This window comes from Nothobranchius furzeri, chromosome 16, assembly GCF_043380555.1.
Source record: "Nothobranchius furzeri strain GRZ-AD chromosome 16, NfurGRZ-RIMD1, whole genome shotgun sequence".
NCBI classification, from domain to species: Eukaryota; Metazoa; Chordata; class Actinopteri; order Cyprinodontiformes; family Nothobranchiidae; genus Nothobranchius; species Nothobranchius furzeri.
Genome location: NC_091756.1, coordinates 767,914 through 784,677, shown reverse-complemented (window position 1 = coordinate 784,677; position 16,764 = coordinate 767,914). Strand labels below are relative to the sequence as shown.

Sequence of the window (16,764 nt, the reverse complement as noted above, 5' to 3'; positions counted from 1 at the left end):
TTATTTTGAAACCTACTGGGGGGTTTTACACTAAAACGGTGTGTGCTGTCCTGTCTAGCCCTATATTAGCTGTGGAAATAGTCATGTCCCAGAAAAATACCACCCGACCCCATCTTTAACGGTGTGGCACGGTGAGCTGCTTCTGAACATTCCCGGATGGTTCACGGGTGGTTTGAATAATCTCCAGTCTATAATGGATTCTATTTGAAGCAGTGACGTTCCGCTGCCGTTCTGGGCCGCCGGTGCTTCCAGTGTGCGGTAGGGGTTACTGCTATACGAACTGTTGTTGGAGAACAGATCAGTGACCTTGATGGCCTGCAACCAGATCAACGTCATGTGTAGGTACATGTTCTGCATTACCTTGTGAAAGAACTTAGCAGGAGCATCAACTTGACCATCAGATTTCTTTGTTGCGTCTGTAAGAAAACAGAATTAATTAAACATTTGAAAGTTCTGTAACACCAACAAATGGACTTGGGATATGTTGGGTCAAGGCGTGCACCGGAGGGGTGCTGGAGATCTTCGGGGGCTGGAGAATTTTTGACTCATCCACTGCCATTGACGACTAAAGTCGTCATTTGCATTTTTTTTTTACAGTTTGGGCATCGGAATGAGCTCCCGCGCTGAGAGAACAAACATCTCAGCTCTAAAGCCGATCTTCATTCGCGTACGTCGCACGTCACGTGATCAGGAAGCAGAAATCCATGTGTTAGATCGTTTTGGGCCGCTGCTGTAAAAAAAGTGAGGCGCGAACCGGAGAAGCGTCTGCCGATCACAATTCAACAACGGATTATGAAAGAACAGATAACGCTCGAAACGCGCAAATTCTTCCTGATGTAAGAGATGAGTCACCGCTTTGTTTTGGCGTCAACATCATCCTAGCGCGCAACGTTCTGTGACTCTTAAATACGGTAAAAACGGCGAGAAACGCTGGCAGCGAAGGGCTTTACCGATCAGGAAACGGCTGGCAGCGAATGAGTTAATTTTTTGAATATTTTTTTCATGCTGGTATGCAAAACCACCCCCAGTCACTAGGTGGCAGTAGCGCTCAAACTAATCAACAGGTGGCCGCTTTAAACCAGCAGAAGAGGAGCATGTGAGACAGAAAACGATCTTTTATGTAGCACCTCTCAAGATAAAAACCACAAGGTTCTTCACAAGAACACAACATTTAAAATATAAAAAGATTGTTAAAAATGGTTAAAAAAGGTTTAACATGACAAAATATATGATTAAAAATGTAAGGAAAGGGAGAGAACGTGAACAGGGAAGAGGGACATCAGGGGATCCCGGGAAAGGCGGAATGAGAGCAGAACAAGGAGACGGTGATGAAGGTCCCACCAAAGCCTGAACAGGAGGAGACCACTGATCTCAGGCTCAGGGGGAGAAGTGGAAGTTCAGGTGGTATGAAATCATGTCCCGTCACGTTTGCAAACATCGCTGTATAAATGTGAATATTGTGAACCTTCATTTGAAGAAAATCATGAACTGAACTGAAATCTCCATTTCTGCTTGAAAAATGGGCAAAATTCCATCTTTTCCTGAAATGCAAAACAAAGATGTTTAAATAAAATATTGAATTTAAGTTTGTTTTTGCCTGTTCTTTATTGAAAGTAGTTAAAGAAGGAATAGCATCTTAGGTGTGTACTTGCTGTGTCGTATCTCTAATTCCAGGCTGTAGTTCTTTTTTAAACACAGAAACAGTTTTGTTTACCTGTTTTCCCGCTACGTTTCGTCTGCGGCTGCCGGCTTCTTCAGGCTGACGCTGATGGTGGCGCGTCACTTCCTTCTCCGTTTATCTGCGGGCAGCAGAGGACGTTGTCGCCCTCTACTGCCCGCTCTCCCCTCTCCGACGATGCGTGGTCCAGCGTGTAAACTCCGTCGTCCCTGTTCATGGTCCCACATCCACGTCTCCTTATCTCGATTGCTTCCTTGATCCATCTTTTGTATTTTTGTTGTTCAGTGGTTATGATCCGTGTGTTGTCCCAGTCCATTATATGGTTTTCTCTTAAGCAATGATCTGTTACGGCTGACTTTTTTATTGTACTTTCTGCTTCTTCTTTTGCTGCTCTTGTGTGTTTACGATTTGCCTCTTTCTCGCACTCCTTTCTGTGTTCTATTGTCCGTGTATTGAGTTGGCGTCCGGGTTCTCCTACGTATGTTTTATTGCATATTTTGCATGGGATTTCGTAGATGACTCCACATTTTTGTCCAGCTGATATTTTGTCTTTTGGGTGTACTAGTCTGTTTCTAACTGTTGTGTATGGCTTTGTTGGTGTGTTTATGTTGTGTTTTTTCATTGTTGCTCTTATTTTTTCCGTTATGCCTCTGATGTATGGTAGGGTTATCACTGGTTCTGGTTCTCGTCTTTCTGGGTTTCTGGTTCTATGCTTTGGTTGTTCTTTGCTTTCTGTTGTTGTTTGTTGTTTTCCTTTGTTTATTGCCCATGTCGGGTATCTGCAGGTCTTTAAAGCGTGTTGTATGTGTTTGTCCTCTTGTTTACGGTCTCTCTCTTCTGTTACCATGTTTGCTCGGTGATATAATGTTCTGATTACTGACATGTTGTGTATGGTGGGGTGTTCTGATGTCCATGATAGATACACAAGAGTGGAGTCATCTACGAAATCCCATGCAAACTCTGCAATAAAACATAGATGGGAGAAACCGGACGCCACCTCAACACACGAACAATAGAACACAGAAAGGAGTGCGAGGAAGAGGCAAGTTGAAAACACACAAGAGCAGCAACACAAGAAGCAGAAAGCACAATAAAGAAGTCAGCCGTAACAGATCACTGCACAAGAGAAAACCATATAATGGACTGGGACAACACATGGATCATAAACACCGAACAACAAAAATACAAAAGATGGATCAAGGAAGCAATCGAGATAAGGAGACGTGGATGTGGGACCATGAACAGGGACGACGGAGTTTACACGCTGGACCACGCATGGGACTGCATCGTCGGAGAGGGGAGAGCGGGCAGTAGAGGGCGACAACGTCCTCTGCTGCCCGCAGATAAACGGAGAAGGAAGTGACGCCACCATCAGCGTCAGCCTGAGGAAGTTTGCAGCCGCAGACGAAACGTAGCGGGAAAACAGGTAACAAAACCATTTCTGTGTTTTAAAAAACAACTACAGCATGGAATTAAGGAATAGCATGAAATGGCCAGGGCCGCATTTAAAGTATATGTAACCCAGAAGCTAGAACCTTAATGAGGTATTAACTAATTGGCTTACTAATATGATCCATCCTCAATTTAGATAAAATATAAAATATAAATTAAGGAAATTAACAATACTAATTAATAGATATCTAATTAACTAATAGATAATTTCATAATGAATTATTGGAAGGGTGAATAACTAAAATAACGAGTTTAATATTAAACATCGGTTAAAACAAGAATCTTGAACATCCCTAACAGAAACAGAAGAGGAAAGCTGTATACTATTGGTCCAGGTGGGAATCTGAAATTTCATTGGCTGAGAGAAATAAGTCCCGCCTCCGCGAAATAAAACCGTGCGACGCAGCTGAGCGAGAGGAGAGACAAACGGCTGTGCAGCACGCAGATACAGAAAGCAAAGACTGAGCGGTTAGAGAGAGAGAGAGAGAGAAAAAAAAACAACGGTCGAGGCCGTGAAGAACCCTGATTTGGGTGCCGCATAGATAGAGGGAGAGGCGGACTTGACTCCTTCTAATAAGAGCTAGGAACTTGGAACCAACGCGATTTGTGTGGAGACGACAGAGTGAACCAATCCTCTGTAGGAGGGAACCGTTGGAGCGCGTTGGCTGGGTTTTTTTTTTCCTTGGGTTTGATCCCGACTCCTATGATCACTCACTTGGAACGAGAACTGGATTTCTTCCTGACGAGGGAGATGGCGAGCCTTAACCACTGAACGAACCAGGACATCTCAAGTAACTGAAGAGCAGACTGCTCTCTTCTGTGAACAATCTCAACGGTGCGGTAGGAAAAAATCGCACCACCGGACTCTGACTTTCACCCCAAGCGTGGGGATTTGACTTGACGCCGGCTGACTTGTGACTCATATGATCAAATCTCATACCGAGCATTTTACTATTGTCGATTGTTTTCATCTGTTTTTGTGTGTTATCTTTATGTGTTATATTTCCCATTATCATTAAAATTTAGTATATAAACCGTTTCATGCTATACCCGTGACTCCAGTCATTCTTAAACAACCTCCAATTCTCCCCGAACCTAATTATTGGCCCATTTGTTTATTTTTTCTTTTAATTATCTTATTGTATCCTGTAATCCGGTTACATAAAACTTGGCGAGCCAGCCAGGAGAATTGTAGAGTTGTTACCTTAGCTAACCATTGACTGACATCATAAGAGTGCCTGGAGGTCACAGTGGTTTGCCATTTTGGCATTATTGGTACTTTTGAGTGTTTTAAAATGGAAGTTGTGAAAACAGAAAAGGTCAAAGTTTCAAATGCTGTTTTAATCAGTGGGTTAACTGATACAGACCTTGATAACGAAGTCTTTGGGTTTATGGAAGGATTCGGACCAGTTAACAGGCGCATTAAGTTACCAAACTGTGATCAGATTATTGTGGAGTTTCAACATGAAGCCACTGTTAAGGAATTAAAGAAACAATGTTTACCCTATGACAAACCTTGTACTAGGAACCCAGATGTTTTCTTTCATATTCAAGACCTAGCCAGCGCGTACAGTCTAGAAACTAGCACATCTGCCACTGATGCCTATCTGTCAGAGCTCAGGGACATAGCTGCGCGTAGCAATCAATCATTTAAAGACCTTCTAATGGAGGAACTGGCAAAAATTGGGGAATCTTTAGGAAGGGATACCCATGCATCTGAACCAGTCACTGAACCAGAGCCAATGCTCCATAGTGACCAAGTTACATATTCCCTGCCTTTAACACCAGAAGTTAACTATATGAACAACTCAAAGGACAATTGTCCACCTACAGAGACTGGAAAACAAAACCCTTGCATTCCACCAAATCTTTTAAACACACCTGAGGTTCAGCGAGTTATTGTGGAACACATTGTTAAAAGCAGTGAGGTTATCCCTCCGCCTACTTCACAATACAGACTAAAACCGTTCTCAGGGCGAGTTCCACACCCTTCTTTTGAAACTGACTATGATACTTGGCGTAGTAGTGTAGTGTTATGCATAAATGATCCTTCACTCACCAAGTCCCAAATTGTACGAAGAATCGTGGAGAGTCTGTCAGCCCCAGCAGCGAGCATCGTTAAAGCTCTTAGTCCAAAATCCGACCCGGAAACGTACCTTGAACATCTCGATTCAGCTTACGCAGCTGTCGAAGACGGCGACGAGCTCTTTGCTCGCTTCTTAAACACAAACCAGGACAGTGGTGAAAAACCTTCCGATTACTTTCAGAGGTTATACACCTTGTTAAACCTAGTTATTCAGAGGAATGGAATTTCCTCCAGTGACGCCGACCAGCAGCTGCTCAAGCAGTTTTGCAGAGGCTGTTGGGACAGCTCGCTGATTTCAAACCTGCAACTCGAACAAAAGAAAGACAACCCGCCTCATTTTACAGCACTTCTCCTCAAACTGCGCACTGAAGAAGACAAACAGGCTACTAAAGCAGCACGCATGAAACAACACTTAGGGGCACAACGAACTAGAGTGTATTCAAATGTGCAAACAACATGCTCTCAGAGTAAAAACACTTGTGAACTGGAAATAGATGATAACTGTGATGACTTACGCAAACAAATCGCTGAGCTCAGGAGCCAAATTGCACAGCTTAAGGTTAACAACACAGATAAAAAGGCAAAGAAAACTCAAAAAGAGTCAAAACCCCGTGTGGGGACTAAAATTCCAGATGAGCCCAAACAGATTCAGCAGATAACAGCAGTGGTGCCCAGACCAAAGCCTGGATACTGTTTTAAGTGCGGAGAAGATGGGCACATAGCTTCTAGCTGTAGCAACGAGCCAAATCCAGCACTAGTTGCAACTAAAAGACTTGCTCTTAGACAGAAGCAGTGCGAGTGGGAGATGTCAAAGCCAATTGCTCAGTCTCCTCCTTTAAACCGGTAGAAGCTCCTATCGTGGGACAGATAGGTGCTAAAGTAGAAACAAGTCCCTCTAAGGAAAGGACAGAGAGACTTTTTTGCAAGCCAGTTCATGCTCATTCAGTGCCAAAACTTCCCAAAAGATTAGTGGGTGGGCGATGCACAGCTACAGTCTCAGTTAACAGTGTTGAATGTAATTGTTTACTGGATTCAGGGTCCCAGGTAACCACCATTGCCAATTCTTTTTACCAAGAACACTTACCTGACCTCTCAATTAAACCCATCAGTAATCTGTTAGAAGTCGAGGGCGCAAACGGTCAAGCAGTTCCTTATTTAGGATACATAGAGATAAGTGTCACATTTCCAAAAGAGCTCGATCAGTCTGGACTTGAGTTACCTACCCTTGCGTTAGTGGTTCCGGATATAAGCTCAAACTCTGATACACCACTACTCATTGGCACAAACACACTCGATCCTTTGTATGAGCAATTGTCTGCCAATAACTTACCTGATTCCAAGGCACTCTCTTATGGGTACCAACACGTGCTAAAAGCCTTAGCAGTCAGAAAAAAACAAAGCAAAGATGGACGAGTTGGTGTGGTGAAGCTTCGAGGGAGAACCCAAGAAGTTCTCCCTGCAAATAAAAAACTGTTACTAGAAGGGTTTATGCAACCCAGCCAAAACAAGCATGAGCCTTATGCACTCATTGAACAACCCACCAATGGTTCTCTACCAGGGGGTATAATTGTAGACTGTTGCCTCATTTCCTTACCTTCACATGGTCCATACAAAGTACCTGTTGTACTAAGAAACGAAACTAACCATGACATCACATTACCCACTAACTGTGTGATCGCTGAGTTAGTTAAAGCCGATCGTGTTATGCCATATCCAGAACCTGACAAAAGTGATCAGAAAGTACTTGCGGCGTGTAGTTCGCAGCAACAGACTTCACCTTCAAACCCTCCTCTCAGTTTTGACTTCGGTACTTCGCCCTTGTCCGAAGAATGGAAAGGGAGGATCACCAACAAACTTAACACTTACTCCGATGTGTTTTCGCACCACGATCTTGATTTTGGTCATACACAACAGATAAGACATCACATCAACTTAAAAGACGAGACCCCATTCAAACAGAAATCTCGGCCGATCCATCCACATGATTATGAAGCCGTGAGAAAACATTTGGAAGCCCTCTTGGAAACCGGTATAATAAGAGAGTCGGAGTCTCCATTTGCCTCACCAATAGTGGTAGTTCGGAAAAAGAATGGTGAAGTACGTCTATGTATAGACTATAGAAAGCTTAATCTGCAAACCATTCGCGACGCATATGCCCTGCCTAACTTGGAGGAGTCCTTTTCTGCTCTCGCTGGATCACAGTGGTTTTCTGTGATGGACCTCAAGTCAGGTTACTATCAAATAGAGATGTGTGAAAAGGATAAACCTAAAACTGCTTTTGTTTGCCCGTTTGGGTTTTATGAATTTAACCGTATGCCACAAGGAATAACAAATGCTCCAAGCACTTTCCAACGGGTTATGGAAAAGTGTATGAAGGACATTAATCTGAAGGAAGTGTTAGTTTTCCTAGACGACTTGATCGTCTTTTCCAACTCCTTGGAAGAACACGAAACCAGACTTTCTCACGTTCTTGAACGGCTTAGAGAATACGGACTCAAGCTATCACCAGATAAGTGTCGTTTTTTCCAGACATCTGTGCGTTATCTTGGACATATAGTATCTCGAGATGGCATAAAAACCGATCCAGATAAGGTGGAAGCACTCAAAACATGGCCGAAGCCTCAAACTTTGAAGGAACTCCAATCTTTCTTAGGATTTACCGGTTATTACCGACGCTTCGTTAAAGACTACTCAAATATTGTCAAGCCACTAACATCTCTCACGGCTGGTTATCCACCCAAACGGAAAAACTTTAAAACACCACCATGTAGATCAAAGTACTTGAACACCAAAGAACCCTTTGGGAATCGTTGGAGCCAAGACTGTGAGAAGTCCTTTCAAACTATTATTGAAAAACTTACCACTTCGCCAGTTCTTGGCTACGCTGACGCAAAACTCCCATATCTAGTACACACAGATGCTAGTACGACCGGACTCGGTGCAGCGCTATACCAAGTGCAAAACGGTGTCACACAGGTAATCGCTTATGCAAGTCGCGGTTTAAGCTCTAGTGAAACTAGGTACCCTGCGCACAAGTTGGAGTTTCTAGCCTTAAAGTGGGCCATAACAGATAAGTTTCATGACTATTTGTATGGGAACACATTCACTGTCATTACTGATAATAATCCGTTAACTTACCTCTTAACAACGGCAAAACTCGATGCAACGAGCTATCGTTGGCTAGCTGCGTTGTCCACCTATAATTTTGACATCAGATACCGTGCAGGTACACAGAACGTTGACGCGGATGGCCTGTCTAGGAGGCTGCATGATAAACCTGAAGACAACTCAAAATTCACTGAGGAATGCCAACGACTAGATGAGTTCCGATCTCATCTTTTATCCTCTGTCAAAGAAGTCGAGCTTCAACTTCAAGCCGAAGCAGTGAAGGCAACATGCCAAAAGCACATGGTCTTGGATGAGACTGATTCTCCTTGTGGTTTAGTTCAGTCACTTGCCATGTCTGCAGCGGCCATTCCAGACCTATTCCAGTTGGAAGACAATAGTGACAGTTTCTTTGCTGTGCCCAAGTATAACCATGCTGACCTTGTCTCCTTGCAGAGGAAAGATCCAACCATTGGCCGAGTCATTCAGCTGCTTATGACTGACAATAAACCGCCAACTGATACTATTGCAGAACCCCCGGTGGTTCTTAACCTTTTGAGAGAGTGGAAACGGTTTGAGTTTCAAAATGATTTACTGTACCGGAGACGCCAATTAGGACCAGAGACATCATTGCAGTTAGTCTTGCCTGATTCATTACGTTCAACAGTCATGCAAAGCCTACATGATGATATGGGGCATCTTGGGGTTGAACGTACGACAGATCTCATTCGGTCCCGTTTTTACTGGCCAAGAATGGCTAGTGATATCGAAATCAAAGTTAAAACTTGCGAAAGATGTATCCGTCGGAAGGCCCTCCCTGACAAAGCTGCTCCAATGGTGAGTATTACCACCACCAGACCTATGGAGTTAGTTTGCATGGATTTTCTCTCCATAGAACCAGACAGTAAGAACACTAAAGATGTCTTAGTGATTACAGATCATTTTACAAAGTATGCAGTGTCCATCCCAACCAAAGATCAGAAAGCCACCACCGTCGCGAAGAACCTGTGGGAACATTTTTTAGTCCACTACGGGTTTCCTGAGCGTCTTCATAGTGATCAGGGACGGGATTTCGAATCACGTACAATCAAGGAACTTTGTTCTTTACTTGGTATCCGTAAAGTCAGAACGAGCCCTTATCACCCTCGTGGCAACCCCGTTGAACGGTACAATCGTACATTACTCAGCATGTTGGGAACTTTACAAGCCACTGAGAAACATCACTGGCGCGATTTTGTAAAACCACTTACTCACTCGTACAATTGTACAAAAAATGACGTGACGGGATACTCTCCCTACGAGCTAATGTTCGGTAGGCAGCCTCGGTTGCCTATAGATATTGCCTTTGGGTTACCGCATTTGAACAAGCCCTCTATAACTCATTCTCAGTATGTTAAAGAACTGAAGAGTCATCTGGAACAGAGTTATGACATTGTCATAAAAAACTCTCAAAAAACAGCGAGGAAGAACAAAGAACGGTTCGACAGAAACATTCGTGAGTCCACACTAGGTGTGGGAGATCGTGTTTTAGTCCGAAATCTTCGCTTAAGAGAAAAGCATAAATTAGCAGACAAATGGGAGCAAACAGTGTATATAGTTCTCAAACAGATGGAAAACTTGCCAGTATACACTGTAAAACCAGAGAACGGAGAAGGACCCAACAGAACACTCCACAGAGATCTTTTACTGCCTTGTGGTTTTCTCTCTTCATTAGAAAATGAAACAGAACGCGTTACGAAACCTAGCAGACCTCATACAAGACAGAGTTCAGCCTTAGAACCTGACCCAGATGAGCCACTTGACGAAGAGGTAGATGAGTTTTATTACTCTGATCTTCCACAAGTGCTAAACCGACCATCCTATCAAATAGCGGTCACCTTGCCAAATAGGGAACTCATAGCAGATTCAGGACCGGTAAATAATATTCAACAACAAAACACACTATCCTTACACACAGGGGATCGCAAGGAACCAACCTTAGCTGGTAATGAAAATGCTGAATTGTCCTTACTTGACAAAGGCATCAACACCGAAACATTCTTACCTGACAGAATGAGTGAAACTGCGACATTCTTACCTGAAAGAGTGAAAGAAGCAGCAACATACTTACCTGAAAAAACGAAAAAAAACGAAGTATACTTACCTGACGTAGAAACGGGGGATGAAACTAACACAAACCTACCTCAATTGGATGGTGTCCTAAAGTCGCAGCAACGTGATGTAAGTTTTGAACCCATCATACACGATCAGACACATACATCTGAAAAGACCAAAGTCTTAGAGAATAGCTTATCAGCTCTGTCGGAAACAGAGAGCTCACTTCGTCCTGTCTCAGTTGAGAATCAAACCGAAACGGATGAGCATGATACTGTGCAACCAGAGATGTATGTCAGGAGATCTGAACGAAGTAGTCAGCCTCCTCAAAGACTAACTTACTCTCAATTGGGCAATCCACTAGTGACCGTAGTTAGGTCCCTTTTCCAAGGACTTAATAAAGCTTTTATTGACTCTCTTACTCAAGAAGTTGTGTACCCCGTAGAAACAATGCACAGGGACGTGCATGATATTTAATGGGGGAGGATGTAACCCAGAAGCTAGAACCTTAATGAGGTATTAACTAATTGGCTTACTAATATGATCCATCCTCAATTTAGATAAAATATAAAATATAAATTAAGGAAATTAACAATACTAATTAATAGATATCTAATTAACTAATAGATAATTTCATAATGAATTATTGGAAGGGTGAATAACTAAAATAACGAGTTTAATATTAAACATCGGTTAAAACAAGAATCTTGAACATCCCTAACAGAAACAGAAGAGGAAAGCTGTATACTATTGGTCCAGGTGGGAATCTGAAATTTCATTGGCTGAGAGAAATAAGTCCCGCCTCCGCGAAATAAAACCGTGCGACGCAGCTGAGCGAGAGGAGAGACAAACGGCTGTGCAGCACGCAGATACAGAAAGCAAAGACTGAGCGGTTAGAGAGAGAGAGAGAGAGAAAAAAAAACAACGGTCGAGGCCGTGAAGAACCCTGATTTGGGTGCCGCATAGATAGAGGGAGAGGCGGACTTGACTCCTTCTAATAAGAGCTAGGAACTTGGAACCAACGCGATTTGTGTGGAGACGACAGAGTGAACCAATCCTCTGTAGGAGGGAACCGTTGGAGCGCGTTGGCTGGGTTTTTTTTTTCCTTGGGTTTGATCCCGACTCCTATGATCACTCACTTGGAACGAGAACTGGATTTCTTCCTGACGAGGGAGATGGCGAGCCTTAACCACTGAACGAACCAGGACATCTCAAGTAACTGAAGAGCAGACTGCTCTCTTCTGTGAACAATCTCAACGGTGCGGTAGGAAAAAATCGCACCACCGGACTCTGACTTTCACCCCAAGCGTGGGGATTTGACTTGACGCCGGCTGACTTGTGACTCATATGATCAAATCTCATACCGAGCATTTTACTATTGTCGATTGTTTTCATCTGTTTTTGTGTGTTATCTTTATGTGTTATATTTCCCATTATCATTAAAATTTAGTATATAAACCGTTTCATGCTATACCCGTGACTCCAGTCATTGTTAAACAACCTCCAATTCTCCCCGAACCTAATTATTGGCCCATTTGTTTATTTTTTCTTTTAATTATCTTATTGTATCCTGTAATCCGGTTACATATATTTTATAGTTTATTTTTTATATTTGTCAATAACTATCAATATCGATCAATATGGTTTTTTTTTATCAATATGCTCTTTTCCCATGTCGTCCAGCGCTAGTTGAGACTCATTTGTGGTTGCATTTTCAGATGAGTCTCTTAAATCACTGTCATGACCGGAGGAAGACGGGGTGTGTTTAACACCTTCCTACCCCCACCCCCGTTTAAAAACTTCTAGAAGAAACCCTGCAGAACACGAGGAGAACTCCAGGACCATTCATCCATGAACTAGGCCCACCTGACCGCTTGAAGCGATGTCCGATACTTCGAGACCAGCCTATGTTGTGGATGAGGGGGCTGTACATGTGGCACCAGAAGTCATCCAAGCCATCCTGGTTCTCCTCATAGACCAGTCGGAGGCGACCTCCGATCACCTGCTCCACCAGAGCCACCCGAGTCCGGCACAAGTAGTTCTTGTCCACCACCTCCACCCGCATCAGCTTCTTAAATGGAAACTGCATGTTCTCATGGACCTGAAGGTAAAACAGAATACTGCTGACTAGAGAAACAGGTGGTTTGTGACATCAGCGGGTTTTACCTGGTCAGGTACTAGGATGAAAGGGTTAACGTATGGAGGTTGAATTCTGCTGGCTAAGGGTCTCACCTTTGTGCTAAAATCATGTGGCAGTGTTTTGGCTCCAGTAAGACGCTTCACTAAAAAGGCTTTCCAGTTGGAGTATTTATGCTGTATACCTGGTGGGGACAACACACAGATCGCTGGAATTACCACCAACATGCAGAAGAACCAGCAGCTTCCCCATGTACGTTAGTCTGCAACAGGACCCACTTTTAGGAGGTACCAGGGGTTTGTTGCTCGAAGCACACCAGCCCACGGGGTGAACTTCAGGGACACACAGATTACACCAGAAGTCTTTACTGGCATCGCTGTCAAAGCCCTCGAATCGCAGGAGTGCCTTGAACCCTGCCGATACAAGAAATAGCACTTAGACCACTTTCAGCCCTCATCATCAGGTCTTGATGGACAGTGATGACCCCAGGCAGTAAACTGCAGGTTGGATCTCTGTTACAGGACATGACAAATGCAATCAGCTGACTGGAATGACAGTTTTCAAACCCTATAAACTCTGAAAATTGCAACAGAAGCACCCAGAAGTGTTGCTCAGACTGAAGTTACACATCTCCACTATCTTCTGGTGTAAAGTAAGAACTTCAAGCTGTGGCTCGCTGAATGCAATATTGTGACTTTACAGGGTTAATGTTACAGACCTAATACTATGGTTTTTAATTATTTCGGTGTTTCGGTTTTCGGCCTTGGTTTCCCCACTTTCGGTTTCAGGCCAAGAATTTCCATTTTGGTGCGAGAACCAACCAGCAACACAAAACGAAACCACAGCGGGGAGTCCGATACGAAATGGTGCAGAAAATCGGAGTCACAAAAACACGTTGGTTAAAGCAGGTTATTAATGTCATTAAAACCGATCATTACAGCGTGTTCCGAGTATGGTAAGTCCCACCCTCTAACGTGTCAAGATCTAATTCGTTAGAATAAGATTGCCGGTCGTCTCCTAAAACCTAACGCCTCAGTTCAAGTTCAGTTCTTGAGCTCACCAAATTCTCTCCGTGGCAACGAGAGTCCAGAGGGTCGAGTCGGCCGTTTGAAACCTCTACTAAAGCGTTTCTGTCACGCCGATAGAATCGCTTCAACAGAAACGCCATCTGCAGCACAAGCTGACGCAAACTCCTTCAGAGTTATTGATTTTTGAGACACAACCAGTTTCATCAGTCGTCGTGACCCGGAGACATCTCGGGACCGACTTGGTAGCACTACGGCTCTTCTACCCACCTCCTGCTGGGGGTCATCATCTCCCCCTGACATCTCAGATCCAAAAGGGGGTCTCCTAACTGGGTGAGGTAGACACTTCCGACAGATTGCGTCTGAATGCCTTTTATGAAGAAATAATTTAGCTTAAATGCAAACCAAATTCTTTCACCCAGAACGCGTTTTTCTCTCTCCAAGATAAAACCTTCTGAGGCCTAATTCACACATCCAAACACACACACTTCATGTTTAGTTTCATCCACACACAGGATGCTTTAATTACAAACCCTTTCATAAATTGTCATTTATGAATTGTTAGTAATAAATTCTTAACTTTTTAAGCCGGACTCTTCTTTGGAATAAAACACAGAGTGGTGCATTTGGTCACTGAACGAGCAAAGATCTCCTTAGATCTTCTGAATTAATAAACAAACTTTTGCTATTAATTTAAATCTCTTAAATATTAATCTTCTGATTAAATATAGACCAAGCTGCTTGGTGTATGAACTTCTATCGACTATATAAATATCCGTGGATATATATCTATATCTATATATATATATATCTATATACATATATATATATGTATATATATATAGATATATATATAAAAGTTTCATTGCCAGTTCGTTAGATCTTTCTCAGGGTTTAACGAAGCTGAATAGCAACAGCGTTAAATTCTAGTTACGTAGATTAACAACTCTAAAACTGAAATATCTGATTCCAAACCCTCCACCTGCAGAGCCCTTCATTCATAAAAATAAACAATTAAACTTGATTAAAAAGTAGGTTTAGGCGCTGCATTTCTGCTGGTATACAATAACTGTTGCTTTATTTTAAACTATGACTAGCAAGAACAGGATCTGGACTAGCATGAACTAAAATAGGTATCACAAGCAGGTGTGGTTATTGATTATTGATAGATTCTCGTGTTTATGTTCATTTGTTTTATTGTTTTAAAGTTTCTTTCTGGAGTATTTCTCTTATCCGATGGCACCATCACCATCATTTAGCTAAAACACGTAGTTTTACGAGTATTATTCTCATATATTTATATTTTAGAGACTTTCTTGTCCGTGAAAAGTTCACCAACTCTGCATCAGCCGAGGTGTTCCTTACATTTGAAGCAAGTAAGCGGTAGTATGGCGCTATTGGTTAGTTCTGGAGTTTCCTATTGCACAGAGCTCTGTGGGGCAGGGGTGTACTTTGCAATCACAGTACATAAGATGACCACTGCTGATTTCTGAAAAACCATACAGAAATTCAGAAAGTAGAAGACTCCAGAAAGCTACTTTAACGTGAAGCACCTTGTGATTAGTATCTGTAGTCGTTTTGTACTAAACAGCTGTTAACGTCCTGCAACGCTGACGCAGGCTTAGGTCTTCATAAGTGGTCCTTTCCCCAAAAGATAACCCGATGATGGCATAGAGGGGGTATGGGGGCAGGCTGCACTGCTGCAGACTTCCATTTGTTTGTCTGTTTATTTATTTGATATTTGTTTTCCATAAATTTGCCTGTCCCCCACGGTCCCTGTGCAGTCTGGTGATCTGACCTCCAGCTCTAATGGAGAACAGTGCTGGAGTGCTGCATCACTGCACACTGACTACGTTTACATGCAGCCAATATCCGGGTTATGATCGGGTTAAGGTCGGTGTTCGGGTTTCTGAGTTGATCAGAATAACCCGTTTACAAGCATAAATAGAAAGAGTTACCTCTGATTTGCATAACCCGATGTAAATGCAGACGTTGGGGTAGCGTCAGGACGTGTGGACTACCAGGGGTGGACATTAACTTCAAAACCAACCGGCCAGCCGGGCCGGTAACTCTGAATATTTACCGGCCCCGCTGGTCAGCTGCCAAAACGAGTCAAAAGAACAACTGAACCGTTTTAAATGTAATAACCTTTATTTTGTACACATTCACAAACATAATAACGTATTCAAGTTTGAATTTGTTTGTTCCCTCAACAAAACACGATTTTGTCGTCGCATACTTCCGGCAAACAACGCAGTACATCACCAACGCCGCTTTGCTGTATTCGAGCCATTGACTGTGTTCGAGATGAGCCAGTTCTGCGCAGATTAGACCAGCGGTGATCGGCGAGCGGTGCATGCCGGTTAGATTTGTGTCCGACTTGACCCGACTTGCTCTGACGTCATGCATACGTAGGCAACGATAACCTCGTGAGATCAAGGCGGCCGCAGATTTTGGAGCAAGGCGCTGCAGTTGCTCTCCCTCGGCTGCAAAACCTAGAGGATGATGGGAAACACCTGGCTCTCACCTGATCTAAGATCTGATTGGTTCATATTTTGATCCAAACATCCGGTGGTAGAACATGAAATGTTAGTTGTTCACATGTATTCTGTAAATCATGTTATGTTGATGATGACAACTATATAGGCCATGAAGAGAAATGTGTTTTGTTTTCTTTTGTCACGTTTCCTATGAGCACACTGAAGCTACAGCTGATAACCTTTACTTATTATTACAGTCATGTCTCCATATACAATATATGATATCCACAAGCACGTGAGGATGTTTCAGCTGCTAACAGGCACCAGAATTAAAATTGAAAATTGAACAAGTGTGAACGCTAACGCGATATCTTCAGCCATCGTCACCCCCGAGCTACACATGCAGGGAAATCCAAGAGATTCAACTGGCAGAAACAACTGGTTCACACCACAGGTTCTCTCTCGCTCTCTCCCTCTCTCTCTCTCTCTCTCCTCTCTCTCTCTCTCTCTCTCTCTCCTCTCTCCTCCTCTCTCTCTCTCTCTCTCTCTCTCCCCTCTCTCTCTCTCTCTCTCCTCTCTCTCTCCTCTCTCTCTCTCTCCTCTCTCTCTCCTCTCTCTCTCTCTCTCTCCTCTCTCTCTCCTCTCTCTCTCTCTCTCCCTCTCTCTCTCCTCTCTCTCTCTCTCTCTCTCCTCTCTCTCTCTCTCTA

General features: G+C 43.2%; 1 protein-coding gene across 2 annotated transcripts in view; it reads right to left on the bottom strand.

The window, feature by feature from the left end:
- mbtd1 (mbt domain containing 1) overlaps positions 1-16,764 on the bottom strand; it is a 50,219-nt gene that overhangs the window by 18,431 nt on the left and 15,024 nt on the right. For both annotated transcript variants that reach the window (XM_054736365.2, XM_054736366.2), the window contains exons 7-10: positions 12,831-12,965; positions 12,648-12,736; positions 12,282-12,516; positions 361-416 (exon numbers count right to left, since the gene is read on the bottom strand). In XM_054736365.2, coding sequence (XP_054592340.1) covers positions 361-416; positions 12,282-12,516; positions 12,648-12,736; positions 12,831-12,965 — 515 coding nt within the window. The remainder of the gene's footprint in view (positions 1-360; positions 417-12,281; positions 12,517-12,647; positions 12,737-12,830; positions 12,966-16,764) is intronic.